General features: G+C 63.8%; 4 protein-coding genes across 4 annotated transcripts; all 4 read right to left on the reverse strand.

Annotated features, from left to right (window-relative positions):
* Positions 1-3601: 3601 nt before the first annotated feature.
* On the reverse strand, positions 3602-8197 carry LBRM_22_0630 (5'a2rel-related protein; the record flags this gene model as incomplete). Its single annotated transcript, XM_001564932.2, has 1 exon — positions 3602-8197. The coding sequence occupies one exon, from the start codon at positions 8195-8197 to the stop codon at positions 3602-3604; it is 4596 nt and encodes a 1531-aa protein (XP_001564982.2).
* Positions 8198-9651: 1454 nt separating this feature from the next.
* Positions 9652-10539, reverse strand: LBRM_22_0640 (conserved hypothetical protein; the record flags this gene model as incomplete). The annotated part of the gene is made up of 1 exon (XM_001564933.1): positions 9652-10539. The coding sequence occupies one exon, from the start codon at positions 10537-10539 to the stop codon at positions 9652-9654; it is 888 nt and encodes a 295-aa protein (XP_001564983.1).
* A 694-nt stretch (positions 10540-11233) lies between these two features.
* LBRM_22_0650 (conserved hypothetical protein) lies at positions 11234-14236 on the reverse strand (the record flags this gene model as incomplete). Its single annotated transcript, XM_001564934.1, has 1 exon — positions 11234-14236. The coding sequence occupies one exon, from the start codon at positions 14234-14236 to the stop codon at positions 11234-11236; it is 3003 nt and encodes a 1000-aa protein (XP_001564984.1).
* A 3061-nt stretch (positions 14237-17297) lies between these two features.
* Positions 17298-18314, reverse strand: LBRM_22_0660 (conserved hypothetical protein; the record flags this gene model as incomplete). Its single annotated transcript, XM_001564935.1, has 1 exon — positions 17298-18314. One exon carries the CDS (start codon positions 18312-18314, stop codon positions 17298-17300), a length of 1017 nt encoding a protein of 338 aa, XP_001564985.1.
* Positions 18315-20615: the final 2301 nt, after the last annotated feature.

Raw genomic sequence — 20615 nt, forward strand, 5'->3', positions numbered from 1 at the left:
CACCGCGCAGGCGTGCGCCCACACACAAACAACGCCGTCGCCTGCCTGCCTCTCTTTGCGCTTGTTGAGGGTCCACCACGCGCGTCCGCGATGCGCTCGACAGATGAGCTGCGAATGGGCGGTGCACGCGTCACTCCGCCGGCCCCATCAGCTCTTCGCCGCGTGGCCGCGCGTGTGCGAGCTCGCGGATGCCGCGGCCGGTTGCTGTAGTGGGGAGGGGGAGGAGGGGAGGATCAGCGACGAACGGGATTGGGGACGCTAAAATCGTGGGACGGTGGCAGCCAAATCGTACCCGATGGAAATGGGCTGTAGGGGATGGGAAGGCGCAGAGACGGAGAGATCAAAGTAATCGAGGAAAACGAGACATGCGGTGGCACGCGATGGAGGGGGAATGAGGAGGTCACCATGACGCCTCCTCGCGCGGTGCCTTCTGTATCCTCTCCACCCTCTCCTCGTCCTCGCCATGCCACGATCCTCAGGATCAGCGACCGCCGCACAGAGGCTCCACACCTCGACCACGAGGTGCAGCAGGAGAGGGGTGGCGAGGCGGCACACTGGCACGCGAGTCTGCGTGAGTGTATGACGCGGCACTCCGCTCCAGCCGTGCGGCCCCTCTCCCCGCCGCATGCAGTGCTCACGCATGTGAGCGGCCTCAGCTCCCTTTCGCTTCTTCTGCGCAGCACCCGCGTTCAGTCTGTCCTGCCAGCCATTCTTCTGCGCTCCTTGTCGTTTTTTCATTCATACTGGCACAGGGCCATACAAAAATATTCGTCTAGCGCAAGACGATGCGGCGAAAACTCCCAGGCACATTTACCCTCACAGGTGCCCATCCATCGCAAGCAAGCAGACGCGCACAGCCACCGCTCAGCCCATCGCTATCACACTGCACACAGCGCGGGCTAGGCCCAGGGTCACACCCAACATCACCGCAGAGCAGCAAAGGCGAGTGGCAGTAGGCAGATGCGCATACTCGCTGGAACGTCGATACAATTTTAGGGAAGGTAGAACAGAAGTCATCATAACTGAAAATGTCCTCGGCACAGCGCCAGCCTACACCTCTCTGCCGGCGCCAAGAGCCCGCAACCGTGCCCGGAGGCAGGCGGCAGGCTCTTGGCTTCCCTTACAGAGTGGGCAATGAGACCCTCTAATATGACGGTGAGGCGGCCATCGTCATTAAGATGTTGAGGAACAAGGAAATACAAGAGAACGGAAACGACATACTTAACAGAAGATAAAAAGGGAGTTCGGACGTTTCTATGCAGCGCACATCTTTACATCACGGATTAGCCAGCAAGCAGACGCGTACAGCCAGCGGCCGCTGCACCGCGGCGGCGAGGACGTCGCCTAGGACGCACCGTCCGCCGTCGCATCCCGCCAGGCGCCTGGCGGACCCACCATGTCCATCCTCGACCCCCCTCTTCGCGTGCGTGCTGCGCCACCGGCACCAGCCGGGCTCGGGTGGACGGCATGACTCCATCCACGCGGGCAGCGGCCAGGGTCCTGCTCGAGAGCGGAAGCTGTGGCGTCCGTCGAGGTGTCGGGGGTGCCGATCCTCGGCCACGCACATCCGTGCAGCGGAGAGCTGCACTGGGTTGCGGCGTCTTGCACCGGAGAGTGCGCTCCACCGCGCGAAGTGCTCCGATGCCCAGTGTGCCGCACTCCAGAGGGCGGATTGCTGCGCAGCTGGCCTGACGTCTCCGTCGACAGAGGGGGTGAGGAGGGTGACGCCATCAGCAGAGAAGGTGCGCTGCAGCCCGGGGCGCCGCGTTCAGCTCCACGCCCAGCGAGTCCACCACAAACGGTGAAGAGAAGAGCGCGCAGGCCACGTCGCTGTGGGGCTCCGCAGGAAAGCGTGGCGATCTTCGTACTCGCACGACACAAAGAAGACAAACGACAAAACACACGCACATGGGCACAGACAGAGGGGGAGAGATGGGGAGAGAGACGGGGGTACGCCCGGAGGCCACCACCCCCTCACTCCCCCTCCCTTCGCCGTGATGCACATCGTGCAGCAGCTTCACGCCGCCTCGCCCCTTCCTTCACACGATGAGCACCGCCACAACCCCAGGAGCAGCGCCGCTCAGAACAACCTGGGCCCGGGCGTGGCCGGATGCCAGCTGCTGCGTGGTGCCATAACGCTCACGACCGTGCCAGCGTAGTGGTGTCGCCACCACCATCGCCGGTGGACGCCCCCTCACCAGCGCCTCCATCGTCCCCACTGGGTGCGCACAGCTGTGGCGTCAACGTTAGAGGCGCTGGTGACGGCACTTGCGCTGTCCGCCTCGCTGGTGCTGGAGTTACCGGAAGGTGTGAAGGTCCCACTCCCATAGGGCCGCCACAACAACGACGAACTGCCGCTGGAGCAGCGTAACACCATTAGGCCTTCATTCTGCTTTCCGAAGGCGTGAGGGACTCCATTCTGCTGCTCTAGGCAGCGTCAGAAGAGGTGATCTCGCTGCTGTCCGAGGGCCAAGACGCCTCGCTGCTGTTCGAGTGCCAAGACGCCTCGCTGCTGCTCCCAGCAGCGTCAGAAGAGGTGATCTCGCTGCTGTCCGAGGGCCAAGACGCCTCGCTGCTGTCCGAGGGCCAAGACGCCTCGCTGCTGTCCGAGGGCCAAGACGCCTCGCTGCTGTCCGAGGGCCAAGACGCCTCGCTGCTGCTCCCAGCAGCGTCAAGGAACGTTATGCTTTTTGTGGCCAACAGCTGTGCAGAATGCGGAGGCGGTGGCACGGAGAGCAGGTCGACGCCCACGGCGTGTGCCCGCGGCTCAGCGCATGCGCTGAGCGCAAGCAAGGCCAGGACGCACGCCACCAGCACGGCAAGCAGACTCACGGCACGCATCTTCATGGTGCTGTTTCACAGGTGGACGAATGTGGAATAGGCGCTCACACTTTGCACAGGCTGACGCTCGTCGAGGGATGGGGTAGCAGTGCTGGCGGGTTGTGGGTCGGTCCGTGCAAATTAGGGCAGTCGGAAGGGCTATGTGAAGTGAAAGGTGTTAGCGAAAGGAGGCAAATCGGTAATAGAGATGACCAGGAGTATGCGTTAGAGTCCCTTTTCAGGTGCAGGCGTGTGTGCATGGGTGTGTGGGCGATGGCACACGCCAGCGTTTCAGACGCGTGAAGTGCGCAAACGGAAACATCGTGGCGAGTGCGCGTGGGTGACACGCGGCACGGAAGGCGGGGACGCGGGGAGGGAAAAGGCGAGACGAGTTGGCAAAGAGGAGAACGCCGTGGTGCGCGAATGGAGAGGCACAAGCTCTGATGCAACAGAGCGCCAGGGCGAGCGGGAAAGGCGCACACGCACACGCTCACCACGTGGGGAGCCAACGTGCGCGCGCTTGGCCTGCCGCAGCGGCAAGTCGTACGCCGTGGTGGCCGGCAATGCGCGCTGCGCTCATCGGCACCGCAAAGACCGCACGCGGGTGCTGGCGAAGGTAGTGCGAGGGCAACTGATTCGTGGCGCGCTGCTTTGGCGGGTCCGACAGCGATCAAGCAGAAGGAGCAGACAAAGACGAGAAAGCAGGGGAGCGCGGCAGGGCAGACACCGACACACCCACAGCGTGGCCGCGCGGAAGCCCGTGTGACAGCACCGCGCGCCTCTAAGTGTTGCCCAGCGTCGTACTGCCCTGCAGCGACAGCACAGCCAGCTCCCTCGCCAGCGTGCTCAGCGTCGCCGTCATGGCCGCCTGATCGCGGCGTACCCGCTGGAGACCCACCAGCGGCTCTGCGTCGCAGTCGGCAGTCACGGGTGAAGCGGAGTGGCCGCTTCGCCGATCAGGTGCCGCTGCCGCACCGGCGGTGGACGCTTGATGAGCATACTCCACGGCACGCTGGTAGTTCAGCTCCGTCACCTCAATCGCAAACTGATGATCCTCTTGCATGCTGATGTAGCGACGGCGGAATGCCTCCTCCTGAATGAGCCGCTGCTGGGCGAGTGTGTGTGATTGGCGCACCTGGCGCGAGACACGCGCATCGTGGCGATGGTCAGCATCCTTCGCCCCCGCCCCGCTGCGCCCCGCGGATGCCCAGACCACTCGCTCGCGCGCCCTCGCTCTTGCGCCAGCGGCGTGATGCTCCGGCGACAGAATGCCTCCATGTCGGGCCTGCGCGGGGCTCGCCGAGGTCGCACGAGGAGCGGTGGAAGCAGCAGTGGCAGGGGCCGCTGCTCGGGCCACGGTCGGGTTGCTGTGCTCCGAAGCTGTGGTGCAACGCTGCTCTTCGGCTGGGGGGCGACAGCTCGGCACGCGCCCGTCGTGCGGAGGTGATACGGCCCCTGCAAGAGCGCCGGTCGCGAATCCGAATGGGATGCGTCGCGCCACTGGACAGGGGAACGTGTCCACTGGCAAGTCCTGTTGCCTGTGCAGGGGCTGCTGAAGCGGTGCCGCACGGTGCCGCATTGGCTCCCCGGCATCCGGCGAGCCGCTCAGGTAGAGACTCCACGGCGCGGCATCGGCTGTCGCCGACGCCGGCATCGCGCAAACATCCGCACTCCGCTCCGTCAAGTCAACGCGAAGGTGTGGCGGACTCCGCAGCGAGGAGAGAGACCGTGACGACACGCAGCCGCTGGTGGAGGCAACAGCCGCAACGGTGGCCCCCACCGCCGGCATGGCGCGACTACCGCAGTGCGGAGGTAGTAGTGCAGTAGGCGGCCCGGAAGGACAGACGCCCGCTGCCGTTGCAACCGCAGCGGCGCCGGCGGTTCCCAGGAGGGCCTCGCGCGCCTCCAGCACCGCTGTGGCAAGCATGCGAGGGCTGTACACGGCAGCGTAGCCAGGCGCCAACGCCGAACTTGGGAGAAGGCCACCACCAACGCCATTAGAGGCGACACCGGCCCACCTCGTAGCGGCAGAACGCGCCCGGTGTGCGCTGGCACACACACGAGAGGCCGCCTCGACGGCCAGCGAGACGACTGAAACAAGGGGCGAGGACTCCATCGGCAGCACATGGTCATGTGAGTCGCCGTGAGAGTGGCCGGCGGGCTGCGCGTCCGGACGAGCACACAGCGCACCGGCGGCGGCTGCCGGCTTCTGCAACGCTCGCGGATGTCGCAGCCGCTGCGCTGCAGCAGCGCTCCGACAGTCGTCCCGGGGGCTGCGCCGACGGACGCCGTCACACACAAAGCCGAGCGACGTAGCGGGCCGCCACGTGCGTGCTACGGCTCCCGTCTCCTCGCCGCCATCGGCACCGTCCACCTCCGCACTGCTCCCCGACCTGCACATGACGACAGCCCGCGGCGCCAGCACCGCCGCAAGCCCTGGATGTGATGCGTGCGGCCCACTCGAGGAGCTCCGCAGCGGATGGACGCCCTGCAGCACCGCAGCGATCCCAAAGCCGCGCGCGCCGCCGTTGCGTGCACGAAAACCCTCGCCGGTGCTGCCTTCCGCACGCCAGCGCGCACCGCTGCACCGACCACGTGGGCCGACTTGCACGGCGCCTCCCACGTCGAACTCACGCTCAGCTCTGTTCCCCCTGCGCTCCGGAGCCGGCGAAGTGATGACGGTCAGCCGCACGCGTGAACGGGACGACGACAGCGCGGCCACGCGCTGGCACGCTTGTGCGCTGGCACGCCTGGCTCCCGGCACATGCACTGCCGACGCCCAGCTCTGCGTCGTCTCAGCGAGGCCAGCGGACGCCACCACACGGGGTGAAGCGCTGCCAGCCGTGCCCGAGATGCCAGTGGTGCTCGCGCTGCGTAAGCTCGTGGGAGGCGCCCGCGTGCGCGCCCCAGAAGCTTTGCGGACAGACGGCGGTGCCAGCGACGCTTCGGAGAGGTCGTCCTCCGCGCCAGCAGAGCTGAGTACCCAACGGACAGCGTCGACGCCACCCTTGAGTGGACTTTTCGCCGTCCTGCCATCTCCGCGGCGCGACTGCGGTGGATGGCCGTCGTCGCACTCGGCCAGTAGCTGCGTGGCAGGGCGCTGCGGGGACGGCGTGACGGCCGCCGAAGACGACGACAGCGCGGCGGTCTCGGCAGCCGCGCCGCCGACTAGAGATGCGTGACTGCGCCACCGATCCAGCGCTCGCCCTTGCGCCGGCCACGTCTGAGTGTGGGCTGGGCGATCAGCTGATGAGGCGACACCACGATGCGCCCCGTCCACCCCCAGAGCGGCAGCAGCGCCATCCCTCAGGGAGACTGCGGCGGGGGACGCATGGCACTCACGAGACGTCCACACCTCACGGTCTCCGGCACGAGTCTCGCTGGCCACGTCGGGGTCAGAGGCTGAAGGCTGACGCGCGACGCCGTGTGCGTCGGTGGCACGGCTCTTGCTGTGGGGGTGGCTCCCACAACGGCCTGGGTCGAGGGAGGACGCGCCATCGCCGGCTCTCCATGGCGCCAGGGGAAGCGGCGGAGGGCTTTCGCCAGCGATTGCCGTGGCGCCATCACTACCGCCGCAGCTCACAGCGCGCTCCCCTGGTGTAGCTAGAGGGGGTCGCCACTCGGCTAGCTCCGTCATGGCAGGGCCCGTGCCGCCCTCGCCCTTATCGCTGCTGCTACCCCCACGAGTCTCCTCGACGCTTCTCTGAGGTGGTGGCGGCACGGATGGCGGCGCCCGCGCCGAGGGCGAGCGCGACGCTAGCGGAGACGGCGCCGGGGATGACGCCTGCGATGAGTCGAGCGGCTGCCGCGTTTCGTCGGCCCGCTGCGCCTCGCCCGGGCGGCCACCTTCGGCGCTGCCGCTGCTGCTCGGCAACCGGTGGCACGCGTGCCGCGTAGTCAGCAGCGAGAAAGAGGGCGGGTGACGCGGCGCCGGTGCCTGCGACGGCGGTCGTGCGCCGTTCGTCTCGGTGAGCCCGGGCGAGCTGCTCCTGGCGCTATCGCCGTCCTCCACGCCGCCGACGGCGCGATGGCGGGAGTCAGACCCGTGCCGACGGCTGTAATGACGGCGACAGGACTCGCCGCGATCGTAGCTGTCAGAGGGCGTCGCGGTTGTCGCGCTCGCCCTGCTGCACGCCCCCCGCCATGCCACCGGACGCGAGGGGGACGCAGAGTTCGCAGATTCAAGCGGCTGCGACGGCACTCGCAACCGCGGCTGTCGCTCTGGCGCGGCAGCGGTGGAGGCGCTTGACAGCGGTGGCGGTCGAGGGAGCGGCTCAGCGGAGGTGGGCGTAGGCGAGAGCGCTGGTGGCGACGCCAGAGTCGCCGTGGTGTGGCTCACGCGTGCAAGTCGTAACGCGCGCTCAGCGCGTGGTCGGTTGCCCAGCACCTCCTGGCCCCCACCACCGGGGAGCAACTCCAGCGCGAGCATCCCAAGCGGACCACAGCAGGCGCCGAGTACCTCCGCGTCGGGAGGAGCTTCAGCGGCGACGTCGCGCTCAGTATTGCGGGGTGCGCGCACCGTGTGCTCAGCGCGGCGCAGGGGTGACAGGCTCTCCGTGTGGACAAAGGTGCGAGAGTTCGCCTGCTGTCGCTCCGGTGACCGCGTGGCGGGTGCGGCAGTGGCGACGGCAGCTGGCGCACTTGCTCTTGCGTCAGCCTCCAATGGGGCGGCCCTGGGTGCGCGCGCGCACACTGCATCATCCGTGCACCCACGCTCTCCCGCTGCACGTGAAGCTGCGGCGGACAACGGTGGGATCGCCGCCGAGGCCTGACCATGGCCAGCTGCAGTGCAGAGCGACGCCATCCCCTCCACGCGGCTATGCAGGCGGTCGCCTGGCAGCAGCGGTCGTGCATGACGAGAGGCCAGGTGCACCGCACCGCCACCCCCCGTCACGGGCGACGAAGAGGACGGCAGCGGCGCGCAGAGCGGAATCGACGACGGCGTCCTCCGCGACGGCCGCATCGACTCACAGCTCGACAAGGCGTCGACGAGCACGTCGGTCCCCTGACGCTGCGGTGCCGGGGCCACGCTGGCGTTCGGTGGCGGCGGTCTGCACGCCGCCTCCCCACCCCAGCCTAATGAAGGCGGGCATCGATCCTCGCCCGCGGCCGTGGGCTCTAGTCCGCTGCGGCTTCCCTCAAAGCCGCCACACGAGTCTTCTAGTCGGCGACGAGAGTGGCGGCGTCCGTCCCCATCATTAGCGTCGCCCAGCCCCGCTGCATCCGTCAGCAGCCCCGTCGTCTGGCCGGCAGCCCCGCTGTCACTGCTACCGCCCGCATCGCGAGCAAGACCAGGGCGTTGGGTACAGTCGCCACTGCTGCGGCTGCTGCGGCTTCGATAAGACGACGCAGGCGAGCCAATGCTGATATCCATCATGGCTGCTCGGGCGGGGAGGGGGTGGCGAGCTCAGCGAGGGAGGAAGGGGGCAGAGGATGGCGGCTACAACCGTCTGCAGTCCCAACAGCAGCAGACAATCACGTTTCTGCTTGTGCTTCGGTCAGTCGGTGTGGGGCATCGGTAGACCTCCGCACCTGCAACACAGTAGGGAGAAAGGAGGTGCACAGCGACGCGGAAAGCACACGAGGGGCGCAGAGCGGAGGCGAATGGCGAAGCAGACACTCGGGCGTGAGTGCAGCCCTCGCTCCGGAGAGGGAGGAACAAGACGCGCGGGGCGCGCGCTGCAGGGGAGAGCTGCGCGAGGGAAGAACGTACCTCGCACCGAAGTGCAGTGCACGGGTGTGTGTGCGGGAGGCTGCAGAGAATAGCGACCGGTCGGATGTGGAGAAAAGGAGCACAGGGCGCAAGGAAGACCAGCAAAGAGGACGCAATGGTGGCGTGGACAACGATGGCTATGCGAGAAACGGTGGTGGTTCGCAAATGCTAAGCAAAACCATGCAAAAGTGTGAAGGTCCGGAAGGGGGAGGGTGAAGACGAAGAAGGGCTGCGTAATGTGCCAACAGCCCTGTGCGGTGTATGGGCGGTGTGTGTGGGGGGTGCGCCTGTGCCGGCCTTGGAAGGAGTGCAGTGCCGCTAACCTGTCCGCGGTGTCTGTCGCCACCACCGTCGCCCTCCTCGCCCTCGCTCTATGGAGAACCGAGGATGGGTGTGTCTCTTGGCTAAAGTGCAACAGCGCAACACGCTGAGAAAACAAAACAAAAGACGAGGGCTGCGCCACCAGACAGGCGGACGGGGCACTGCTGCGCAGTGGGTGCAGGGGAGGACAAGAGGCGCGCGTCCCGCACACGCACGCGGAGACACGAAAGAGAGAGAGGTGGCAGGGCATCTGGGAAGAACGCGGTTGGTGAAGCTGCCAAAAGGGAGAGGGGTGCGAAGAAGGGGAGAACTGCACGGTACCAGCTCACCCCCTACCCCAACTGCCCACCTCTCCCGCCAATGCACTGGGAAAGAGCCGCAAAAGGAGAAAGGGACGGAGCGGGAAGGGAAGACGGAGACGCTGGAACGCACTCGTCTCCTCACGCACCTTTGATGGCCACAGAAAAAAAAGCGGTGGTCTGCTGTCGTCGTTCCCCTTCCTCTCTCAGCGTGGGTGCCTTCACTCCAGCTTTACTCTCACTGGGGCTGTCGTACGCCCCCTAGTAAGGTGCACACACGGGCGCGTACGCAGAACACAAACCCCGAAAGTTCGCCCACACCGCGCCACTACGTGCGCGCACGGGAAAACAAATGATGCGCGCCCAGACAGACAGGCAGGCAGAGAGAGAGAGAGACGGCCGTCTTTCTGTGTCCCTTTCCCACTCCACAGCCGACGCAGCAACACGATATGCAACACGCACGTCCGTGTAGCAGAAGGAAAGAAGTACTCCCATCGCCTACCAACACTGCACAGCGTCCTCGTTGATGGGGCGATGCCACGCCTGACCCCGCTCCTGCAGCTGCCGCAGCTGCCGCTCGCGGTCCGCAACCTTCGCGCGCGTCCAGAGCGACTCGGCGACGTGCTTGTTATCCATGTACGCCACCCAGTTCTTTCGGAGCAGGCGGCCCTCATCCATCGGCGTATACGGGGCCAGCAGCTCAAAGGGAAGCGTCCGCGTCTTCGCACCAGGGGCACCGCGCGGTCGGTACTGCGGACCGTGCCGCGTGAAGTACTCCTTGCCGCGCAGGCTGTGAGCCCAGCGCTGGCCCTGCTCGCTTGCAAGCCACTGGTCCTCCCACGCGTGGCGACGGCGGACCTCATCGACGGGTTGGTGAGCCTTGGCCATCGGGATGGTGCGGTGCACGGCGCCGCCGTCGACCGACGCCTGTTCGCGACGAAGCACGCCGCCTATCGTCTCGATTGCGTCTTCCGGGACCGTGTAAAACTCCGGGTTATCGCGAATGCCGAGGATGATCGGCTTCAGATCCTTCAAGAACTGCTTGTACACCCTCAGCTCCGCCTGCTCCATGAGCGCGCGGCCCTGCTGGCAGGCATCGGCGTACGCCGCGAGCACAAGCTTGTGCTGCTGGGCCGGCGACAGGTCCTCCACGGCGGGGTTGACGCGGACTCGCTTGAGAAAACCGCCGGGCGTCGTCATCACCTCGACACGGCCAGCCCATGCCCGGCCTACGACAGACATGCGGTCAAATCGGATCTGATACTCGTACTTGTTGTTGTACACGTAGGCGAGAATGCGGTGAAACTGCCGCTCAGGCATGAGGCGCCGGTGATGCGCCCACAGTGCGCCGCGCACGCGCTCCGCGATGCGGCGGTACACCTCCATGGCGCGCGGCCCCTGCGTGTTTCGCTGCCAAATCGAACGCCGGTGCCGTCTAGCGGTCTCCGGAAGGCGCCTCCTCTCTCCCTCCTTTCGTATGCAATGCTGCGCTGCGAGGCGCCGAACGTGATGTGAAGGCGAACGGCACTAAATCCAAATGAAGGCGAGTCGAGCAGGGAAAGGGGCGAGGTAGCATGACTGGCGCATAGCCAGGGTGAGGGAGGGGGGGGGGGGAGGGGCATGGAGAAGACAGCACGCACACCTACGTGCACCGCGAGGAAAAGGGGGCACAACAGAAGCACCACCCTCTCTCACACTCGCTGTGCTCGCCATTCCCGGTCCTGTTTGTGGGTGAGTTCCTGGGTGTGTGTGTGTGGGGGGGGGGGTGAATGAGCCATGATGGTCGAACGCCAGCAACGACAGCTTCCCTACCTTTCCTCCCCCCTCCCAGGGTGTACATGGCGGGCGCGGAGGGGGGAATAGGTCTCGCACTGCCGCGCGTTGCCCCCCCCCTGCGCACGCTGCTCTGTTTCCTTTGTTTGTCCTTGCTCAATTAGCGTGCCGCTGTTGGCGCACACCACACCTGCGTTTGTGCGTGAGGGCACTTGAGCAGCGCGTCTGAGCGAGTGCGACACTGTGAGGGGGCGAGAGGGAAGAGGGAGCCGCTCGCAGAGGTCCCCGTCATTGCTAACGGCAGCGGTTACTTGTGGCTCTCATCCTCCGACCTGCCGAGCACCCGTGGCGTCTGCCAGTACGTATCCTTCTCTCCGTAGCGCTTCCACAGCCCGGGTGGCATGGAGCGGTAGCCGATCTTGGCTGTCGCGTTCAGGTGCATCTGCTGCTGCGAGCGTAACGTCGGGGACTGGCGAGTCTCATTCATGTACTTCGCCGCCGTCACCTCGCCCTCGAACTTCTCGAAGCTCGCCGTCACGCGGCCGGCGTTGAGCACATACGCGGCAACCTCCTTCTTCCGCATCCCAGCCAGCGCCGTCTCCTCCGCGCGGGCCTGGATCGTTCGGCGCAGCTGGCGCAGTGCCGCCCACGGCGCCTCGGGACTCTCCTTGGCAAGGAGCGTCTTGAGCTGCTCCGCCCGCCACTCGGCCTGGCGCCTGCTCACGTCGGTGTTGGTCGGCACGAGAGCCGGCCCACACGGCTTGCCAGCTCTGTAGGCGGACAAGCGACCAGACGCGTCCTCGGCAAGCAGGCCACCACCGCCGCCGCACCGACGCCAGCGCTCCTCCTTCCGCCTCTGCTTTGCCGACAAGGCAACACGGTGCTGGCGGCCGTACTGCTCCATCACGTCTACAAACCGCGAGACTGCGCCGGTCGAAGCGCATCGCAATGGAGAGGTCGGTCCCATTGCCGGCGGCACTGCGCTGGCGTCGGCACCTGGCGCAATGTTGCTGCCCGTGCCGACGTCACTGAGACCAATGACGCTGGAGCGCCAGCCGTGGGACGCAGCCGCTACCGGCAACACTGTCGGCAGGGAATGCAAAGACCCGCCTGCGGCAGCCACGGCTGTGTCTCTGGGATTCTGCGCTTGGCTGTCACATCCGCCATGTCGTGCCTCCTCACCGCCTTTGCCCCGCGCGTTGCACTCTCCCACAGGGACACCCGGCTCCCCGTGCAGCTCCACGACGGCATGCGCAGCCCGGGGATTGTCAAGGCCGGTGTTCAGACGGTAGCGGCCGCTGCCGGGAAGGCCTGTCTCCAGCCCTGGTGCTGCAAGGGGTGGGGTAGCGTCACAACCCACCTCCCCATGGATAGCGTCGTACGACGGCGACACTGTGCCCAGTGGGTGCACCCTACGCCAGGCGAGGAACCGCTCACGTCTCTCACGACGGCCCTCCGCAGCCGCAGCCGCCATCGATGACTCAGTAGGGAAGACGTCTGCAGTGTCGTCCGCGGCGTCCAGATCGCTGGCGCAGCTGGAGAGCAGCGCCGCAGCTTCGGCGTCAGCGGTGCCGCTGCCGAGCGGCAGCACGTAGCGACAGTGGCGACTGCCGGGTGCCACACCCGACGGCGGCGCCGCGGCCTCAGAGAAATCCGCGTTGAGAGGAGGTGCAGCGCTCCGTTCGGCGCTCGTGTCTTGCACATCCGCACTGGCGCCACCGCTTCCGTCCCGCTTTCGCATCGCGCTTGGCCTCTCGCTACGGTGCACCTCCAGCGGCGGCTTCGCGCCCGCGCTCACGCCAAGGCCGCCGCGTGTGAGCTGGAAGTAGGCTTTCGCTTGACTGCGTTCCAGCTGCCGCGCGGCGTCGATGCGCCCCATCTCCTTCAGAAGCGCCATGTGTGTGAAGGTCGCCTTCTTGTGCTGCAGCAGATCCCGCAGCTTATCCCCAGGCATGATCCCAGAGGTCTCCGTGATGAGGCCGCGCAGGACCTCCATGTTCGTGCCATCCTTGGCTGAGACGGGAAGGATAAAGGGGAACACCTTGCGGTACTTGCGCCGGTGCTTCGTGATCAACGCATACACCTGACGCATGACGGAGCACACGCGGGAGTGCGGTACGCTGTCGCACTTGGTCAGCACCACAAAGCAGGTACCATGCACGTTCTCAATCCACTCCAAGTACTTGATGTCGGTCTTGGTGAGGCCCCGCTCGCAGTCCATGCAGTACAGGACCGTGTTGACGGAGCGGCGAACCCCAAAGTAGGCGTCCGTCAGCTCAATGGCGGCATCACGCCACGCGTCGCTCATGCCCTCGATGCCGTAGCCCGGCAAGTCCACAAAGGTGAGCTGCAGGCCGCCGCCGGGTAGCTTAACAAGCTGGTTGTGGTGCTCCCTGGCATGAAAGGCGTGCAGCTGCTCCGGCGTCACACTCTGGTAGAAGGAGATCTTGCGCGTCGTGTTCGGCATGCTGCTCGTCTTGGCCACCTGCTGGCCCAGCAACGCGTTCAGCAGGCTGGACTTACCGGCGCAGGCTCTGCCGACGAGGACCACCTCCTGGTACAGCTCGTCGATCTCGAAGAAGTAGTTGTGGCCACGGAAAATGTTCGTGTCGTGCGCGCGGCGGCGATACGGCGCCGCCGCGGTGCGCTCGCCGTAGCCCTTCGCATGGCGGGGGGAAAAAGTGGAGCACGGCGCTGCCAGACCTGTCTCGACGCTCGAGGCTGGCGACACGGTTGTCGCTGTTGCTGCACCGCGGCCGGCTGCGTTGGCTGTGCTGCCGAGCACGTCCAAGTCATCGTCCGAGGCGCGCGTGCCGGCCTGTCGCACCAGCGAGTACGTCTGCCCAAGCATCATCCTGTTGCCCAGGGAGCGCGCCTCCTCCGTCACCTGCCCGAAGCTCAGCGGCGGCGGTGGCACCAGCTTGCCGTTATACGTGTAGTCGACCGGGTTCGGGTGCGTCAGCTCATAGAGCACCTCGCGACGCTTCTGGATCTCGGCGTCGCGTTGCGCCGTGAAGACGTCCGTAACAAGGTCAATCACATCCTGCCCGACGCCCCGTGCTGCCGGGTGGGCGTACACGCTCTCCTCCGGCGCGGCAGGCTCGTGCACCGTGTCGGTCCTGCCGCCGCGGCGCCGCTCGTGGTGCGCCCGCTGTGTCGCCTGTCGCAGCTCCGAGGCCGATGCTCCCCACGCGGCCATGCAGGGCAAGAGAGAGGCGGGGGTGTCTAGGACAATGTCGTCGTCCGTGGACAACGGTGCCAGCGAGGATGAGGCGGTGGCAGTCGCCGCCTCTGCTTCCGGCGGCTCCATGAAAACAGCAGATGGGCGTCGTGGCCGCGGCCGTCTTTGCCACGGCCCCCGCAGGCTCCCCTGCTGAATCCCAGAGTAACTCGTTGAGCAGGTACGCTCGCGTGTGGGCACGGCGCCGCGTGAGCTGCCGTCTACACTTAGATGCCCCAGTGGAGAAGAGGCGGGGGCGTCAGCCGAAGAGTACAGTGGATGTCGTGGCCTGCGCTCACTGTCACTCTTCCGCGCCGATCCTTTGGGTGCTGGGAAAGGTGTATGCCGTGGTGGTGGATGACGGAGCCGCTGGTGGCTACTGCAGCACGCATTGGTGGGTTCGAGGATAGCGCCAGTAGCAGCCCCAGCCGAGGTGGTCAGACGGCGCACCGGCACCGGCAGCGCCACAGGGGTCCTCAGCACAAAAGTCCCGCGGATGCCTCTGAGCGCTGGAGAGGGCATTAGGGAGGAGAGATGCACAGCGTCGTCGTCTCATGCGTCGGTAACTGGCGACGCCAGTGCAGCAGCTCATCTGCTATGTGGAAGGGGGGCACGTGTAGGAGTGCGCAAGTGTGGGTATGCACATTGGTAGCATTGTGGCCGTGGCACGATTCCACCGCGCCACCCATGCCGGCAGGGGTGGGGGCGCAACCAAACAGGAGAGCGGACGAGGAGTGACGTCCAGAGGAGAGAGGCAGGACGAGAGCGAAGAAGCGTCAAAGAAGGAGTGGAGGATGCCCGTGCATAAGGCGGTGCAACGAAAGAGAGAACGAGGCACGGGTGGGTGCACGCCGTGAACACACACCGCCTCCACACCATCGAGTGGTCACCCCGTATTTTGTTTGCTTCGTTGTGCCTGAGCTCCTCTTTTCCCCCCCTCACCCCCACACGCACACACACGCACCGCTTCTGTGCCGCTGCCTCTGGTGAGGCCCCTCCCTCCTGTGAGCCTCGTGGGTGGAGTGCTGCGGTCAGCGACATACACACACACACGCATACGTGTACGCATACGCCTCATGCTAGGGCACAGCTGGGCGTCTTCAGAGGCGGGGATGAAAAAAAAGGCCAGCAACACATTAGCAGTGGAAAGATCAGTTGGACATGGTGCCACCTGTGGTCACCACGTAGAAGTGTGCACTCCCTCATTGTTCTTCCCTGCTGCACCCCATCAGCGCGCCACTGCCAGGGTTTTGTGTGTGCACGTGTTCCTTACTCGAACGTGCATATCTTTTTTTTCTATTCTGGTTGTTGAGGTTGGTCGTCTGGTTTGATGCATTTTTCCTCTCGTTTGCTTTGTTTTCCAAAGCAGAGGAGTGGAGAGAACGTGTCTGTGGGTCAGTGCGTGTGTTTCGCGATGAGCATCACAACTGCAAAGATAACACGACAGACATTAAGAGAGAGAACGACGAAATATTCATCAAAACAACGCGACAAGCAAATAACGCATAGACCTACAGAGAGAGAGAGAGAGAGAGAAACATGTCGGACACAGGCGTCAACTAATGCGTTCACGTGGTCCCGTCGCCGTGTTCGCTTTGTTTTTAGTTCCCCTTCTTCATGTCGCGACTCTTTCTTTTCGACTCACTCGTCTTTTGCTCCTTGGTGCTCACGTCTGCATGTACCACAGCACCCCTGCTCACGACACAAGCACACCCCAGAGCCACAGACACACACACACACAGAGAGAGACTCGTACACAGAGACATATAGGCCCAAAGACATACATACATATACGCGCACCAGCACGGACACTCAGAGAGTGTCCAAGTGGCCGGTGACCAAACTTTTCGCTGAAGAAAAAAAAAAGAAAAAAGCTGGAAATAAAGTAAAACGAAAAACGTCTGCGCAAGTGCCGACATCATCGGCAAACACACACGCAATCAGCACAAACGGCGAGATGAAACGAAGGCTTCAACACGTTGGGAGGAAGGGGAAGGGGGGGACACAACAGACAAAAAGAAAAGTAGGGGAGGTGAACTACGTACAGGGCCAGAAAAAAAAAAGGGGGTGGAAACGCAGCACAGCACAACACAGGTACGCGTTAGGTACAGGGCAGACAGACACGAGAGAGCTCCCCAGCAGGAACAGCGAATCACATGAAGGTCAGAAAGAAAGCGAAGGAACGGAGAAGGACAAAAGAAAGAAAAAGTCGTCATAACAAACAAGACATGGGCAGATGGCAGAAGCGAGAGCGGCGTGACCCGGGCTGTCCATCCCCTCCCTGAAAAGAAAAAGAGAGGAACAAGCGCCCATAGGTAGAGAGAGTTCACGAGAGAGAGAGAGAGAGAAGCACGGGCAAAGCGAAAGAACACAGAATCATCCCAGTGTTCTCCTTGCCAATCTAGTCACCTTTGGCCTCATTTCTCTCCCCAGTTCAGGGGAGGGGAAGAGAGGGGGAAAGCGGCCTTTGCGCATGGCAGTCCATCCTGATGGTCGCGCACATCATCGTTGCTGGATGGCCGGCGCATGCTTATTGGCACATTCCTCTTTTTTTCCACCTTCGCGTCGCATAGGTGAGCCTTTTGCTTACTGAGGAGGAAGAAAGATGGAGAAACTAAGAGAGAGAGAGCATCGCAACCGATGAGAAACAGAAGAGGGCACGCTCTCAGCTCTACATCAACGCACCATCCCACAAGTGCACACTACAAAATTTGGTGAAACCAAGAGGAGAAAAAGTGCCGTGGCAGACGACGACCGTCGACATGAACTCCCGAAGGAAAAGTAGAGAACCCGCATAGGAAACAACCAGACAAGAAAAGGAGCACAAGAGCAGCAAGTGCAAAGAGGTAGAAGGGAAAAGAAGCGGTTGGAGGTGTCTGTGCTTCACCGTCTGCAGCACAGACTCTGTTAATACACACACACACAAGCACATCCTAGGCGCAGATATGTGGAGCGGAGAATGAACAGAAAAGAGGGAGAAGGTATCGATGCTGCACCGCATCTCGCAGTCAAAAAGTGACCACACAGAGACAGATCTACAAAAGAGGTAAGCCGCTTCAGGAACGCGCTCTCCCCCTGCCCCTCGCGCAGCCATCCGCCATGCGCGTGGACGTCACCTTGCTTTTTCGCTCCCTCGTCGTGTCGAGCAGCTTTACCAGCCCTCCTCCTCGCGGTTCTTGGCGCGCACGTAGTGCAGTACAGCCTGGAGGTCTACCCGGAGCTCCTTTAGCTCCTCCTCCTCCTTCAACAGTCTCTCCTTCAGCTCGCGAGCGTCGGCACCCTCCTCCTCAACAACTTTGAGGGACGCCTCGTACTCGCGGGACTTCGCCTCTGTCGCCTGACGGGAGTCATCCAGCTGGCGCTTCAGCACCTTCACCTGCTCCATCAGCTCCGCCAGCTCGTCCTTCATAGCGCCTACCTGCGCGGTAGTGCGGAACTCATCCTCGTCGATGCGGTGCTGACGCATCGCGCACTCCTTTTCAATCGGCACAGTGGGAGAGGCCTTCGCCGTACCACGGCGACGGTGAAAGCGCTTCTCCGAGGCTAGCTGGCGGGCATGGGTGCGGGCGTCCATGAGGTCTCCCATCTCACGCTCGTAGTTCTCGGCAAGGGTTGCCTTTTCGCGCTCGCGGGCGTCCGTCGTCTCGTTGATGGCGTCCTGCTGCTGCACGTACAGGGCGTCGGCCTTCTCGACCGCCTCCATAAACTTCTTGCGCGCCACTTCAACGCGTTGGCGCAGGTTGTTGACATCGATATCGGCCCACTCCATAGTTTCGGGGTTGCAGGTCTTCGACTCTTCCACCCACACCTTCTGCAGCGCGCACTGCTTGGCCTCATCCTCAAAGATGGTGACTACCTTCTCCACCGTCATGTCGCTCGCCGCGATGTCCACCTCGGCCGTGGCGAGCTGCTGGCGCAGACGCTCCTCGTCCTCCTGCACTATCGCCAGCTCCTTGCGCAGCCCGACCACTTCGCTGTACAGCTGCAGGCGCTTCTCTAGGCTCTCGTCATTCAGAGCAATGCGCTCGCACTCCTGGCGCATCGCCTCAATCGCAGCAGCGTATTCCTCCGGCGTCTGCGGGTGCGCCGCGTCCGTCTCACCAGGCTGTGGGAAACAGGAGTCATTGGAGGCGGCAGAGGCACCACTGATATGATGATCGCTCACCATCCCCTCGCCGGCAGTTTCAAGTGCACCATTGGATGAAGCAAAGCTGCTCCTGCGCTGAAAATCAGCTGCAGCTCCCGGGGATTGTGGATTACGGGTGTCACTGCAGTTGCTTTTTTCGGCAACCCCATCGCTGTTCATGGAGCGACGGCGCTCAACGGCGAGGCGGGCGGCCTCTGCCTTTGCGCGCGCGGCGGCAATGCGGATCTCATCCCCCGCTGACTGCATCTGTGGGGCCGACATGAGTCTTCTTGGTAGCACAGCCCCCCCTCTGGAAAGGCAGCTAGAAAACACAAAGATCGAAAAGCAAGACGAACAATACGGTACAGGTGAGGCGAAACGAAAAAAAAAAGCAAAATATGTAAAATATAAAATAAAAGCGGGCACTCGACAGCCGTGTGCTCTTTCCTTCGCCGCGATCTCCCTCCTGTTTGCTGCAGCCTCCAACAGCGGTAACGGCAGTGAAGGCAGACGCTGTGTAGGTGCGTGCACGCGTGTCTGTGTGAAGGAAACGAGAAGGACTGTAGCACAGATTGCACGACAATGGTAAAAAATGACAACACGGAGGGACAGAGAAAAGTGATGAAAGGGACACGATGTAACAATGATTCTCTGGCTTGATGCGTTATCTTCCTCTTTGTTTTACTGTTGCTATGGATGGAGAGAGGCGCTAAGGACGGCAATATTCAAGGCAGTGCTCTTCCTCTTCGTGCACGACTCCTGTTGCTCAAAGTATGTGTACGATGTCACACACACACACACACGGGAAGGAACGATGTGATGGCGTCGAGATGGTGAACGCGGCTGATAAACAAGACAACATCGGAGTTGCGTGTGGGAGGAGGTGTGAAGTGTGCAGAGTGAGCATGGAGAAAGCATGGGGAGAGAGAGAGAGCGCACCGACATGGCGACGCTCGCAGCGCCTAAAGTGGACAGGCGACTTCCTCCGAAATCGTCTGCGAAGGTCCTTGCAAAGCCTCCGTTGTTGCCCGAAGAGAGCAAAAAGGGGGCCTGCACTCGGGTCTGACCGTGAACCACACACAGACATGCAGAACAATACGCACGCGCCCGCACAACACGAGTGGTAGCACACTCTCATGCGTCGTCGCCGTCCCTCCACCCTTTGCCCGTAGCGTTGGCACAGCCTCCCCCGTGCCTTTTGGTAAGCGTATTTTGCATGGGATGCGTGCGTGCGCGTGCGCCCGTGTTGGAGGGGCTTTTTTCTCTGCCGTAGAGTGTGAGAGAGAGGAGGCGGGAAACGTCTGGAGGGACGCCGTTGTATGGCGTCTTCATACACCCGCACAGACAGACAAAGACAGGCACAGGCCGGAGGCACAACAGTGCACGCTGCACAGAGTGAGAGGGGGAGGACAGAGGAAAGAGAACAAAATTGCGTAGCTGCACAGGCTCAACTGAGATTTTCCTGTGCAGCGCGCTCCTCGGCCACAACGAGCACGTCCGCAAGCAGACGCGTACAGCCAGCGGCCGCTGCACCGCGGCGGCGAAGACGTCGCCTAGGACGCACCGTCCGCCGTCGCATCCCGCCAGGCGCCTGGCGGACCCACCATGTCCCTCCTCGATCCCCCTCTTCGCGTGCGTGCTGCGCCACCGGCACCAGCCGGGCTCGGGTGGACGGCATGACTCCATCCACGCGGGCAGCGGCCAGGGTCCTGCTCGAGAGCGGAAGCCGTGGCGGCCCAGGCACGTGCTGGGGGGCCCGGCAGGGAGGCCGACCAGCCGCGGGCCAGAGCTCTGCGAGACACGGTGCTCGACCTGCATGCCATGCCCCGCCCCCCAGTTGCCTCGAGCCGCGGCACCCCGCTACACCGCGCGGCCGGACGGAGGAGACGCCGCACACCTCGCACGCATGCGCTTTGGGGCTCGCTGCGGTGCATCTCGGCGCGCCCTGTGCGGACGTGGCACGCCATGACAGCCGTGCCTCACTGCTCCCGCATTTTCGGACCCTGGGGCCTCTTTCAGGGTGACGCTGCTGCCCGGGGAGAGGGGGAGGGGGGCTCGCTGCCTGCGTCCTGCTCTTCCGTCCGTGTCTTGGAGGAGTGTCTGGATGGCCGGCGCGCGCATGCCGCCCTCGCCTGAGTCCGCACGCCCTTGACGGGTGTGGGTGTGTCTGGCGGAAGGGGCCAGCGGAGGATGTGAGTAGTTTCATCCCTCAGCAAAGAAGGGGTGGTGCAGCTCGGGCATCGTGTAAGCTCCACGCTCAGCGGGTGCTCTGCACGTAAAAGTTGCAATCTCGGGTTGTTCCTCATGGAAGCGGGCATGACACGTGAGCGTCTATAGCGTCGG

This window comes from Leishmania braziliensis, chromosome 22 (assembly GCF_000002845.2).
Source record: "Leishmania braziliensis MHOM/BR/75/M2904 complete genome, chromosome 22".
Classification (NCBI taxonomy): Eukaryota; Euglenozoa; class Kinetoplastea; order Trypanosomatida; family Trypanosomatidae; genus Leishmania; species Leishmania braziliensis.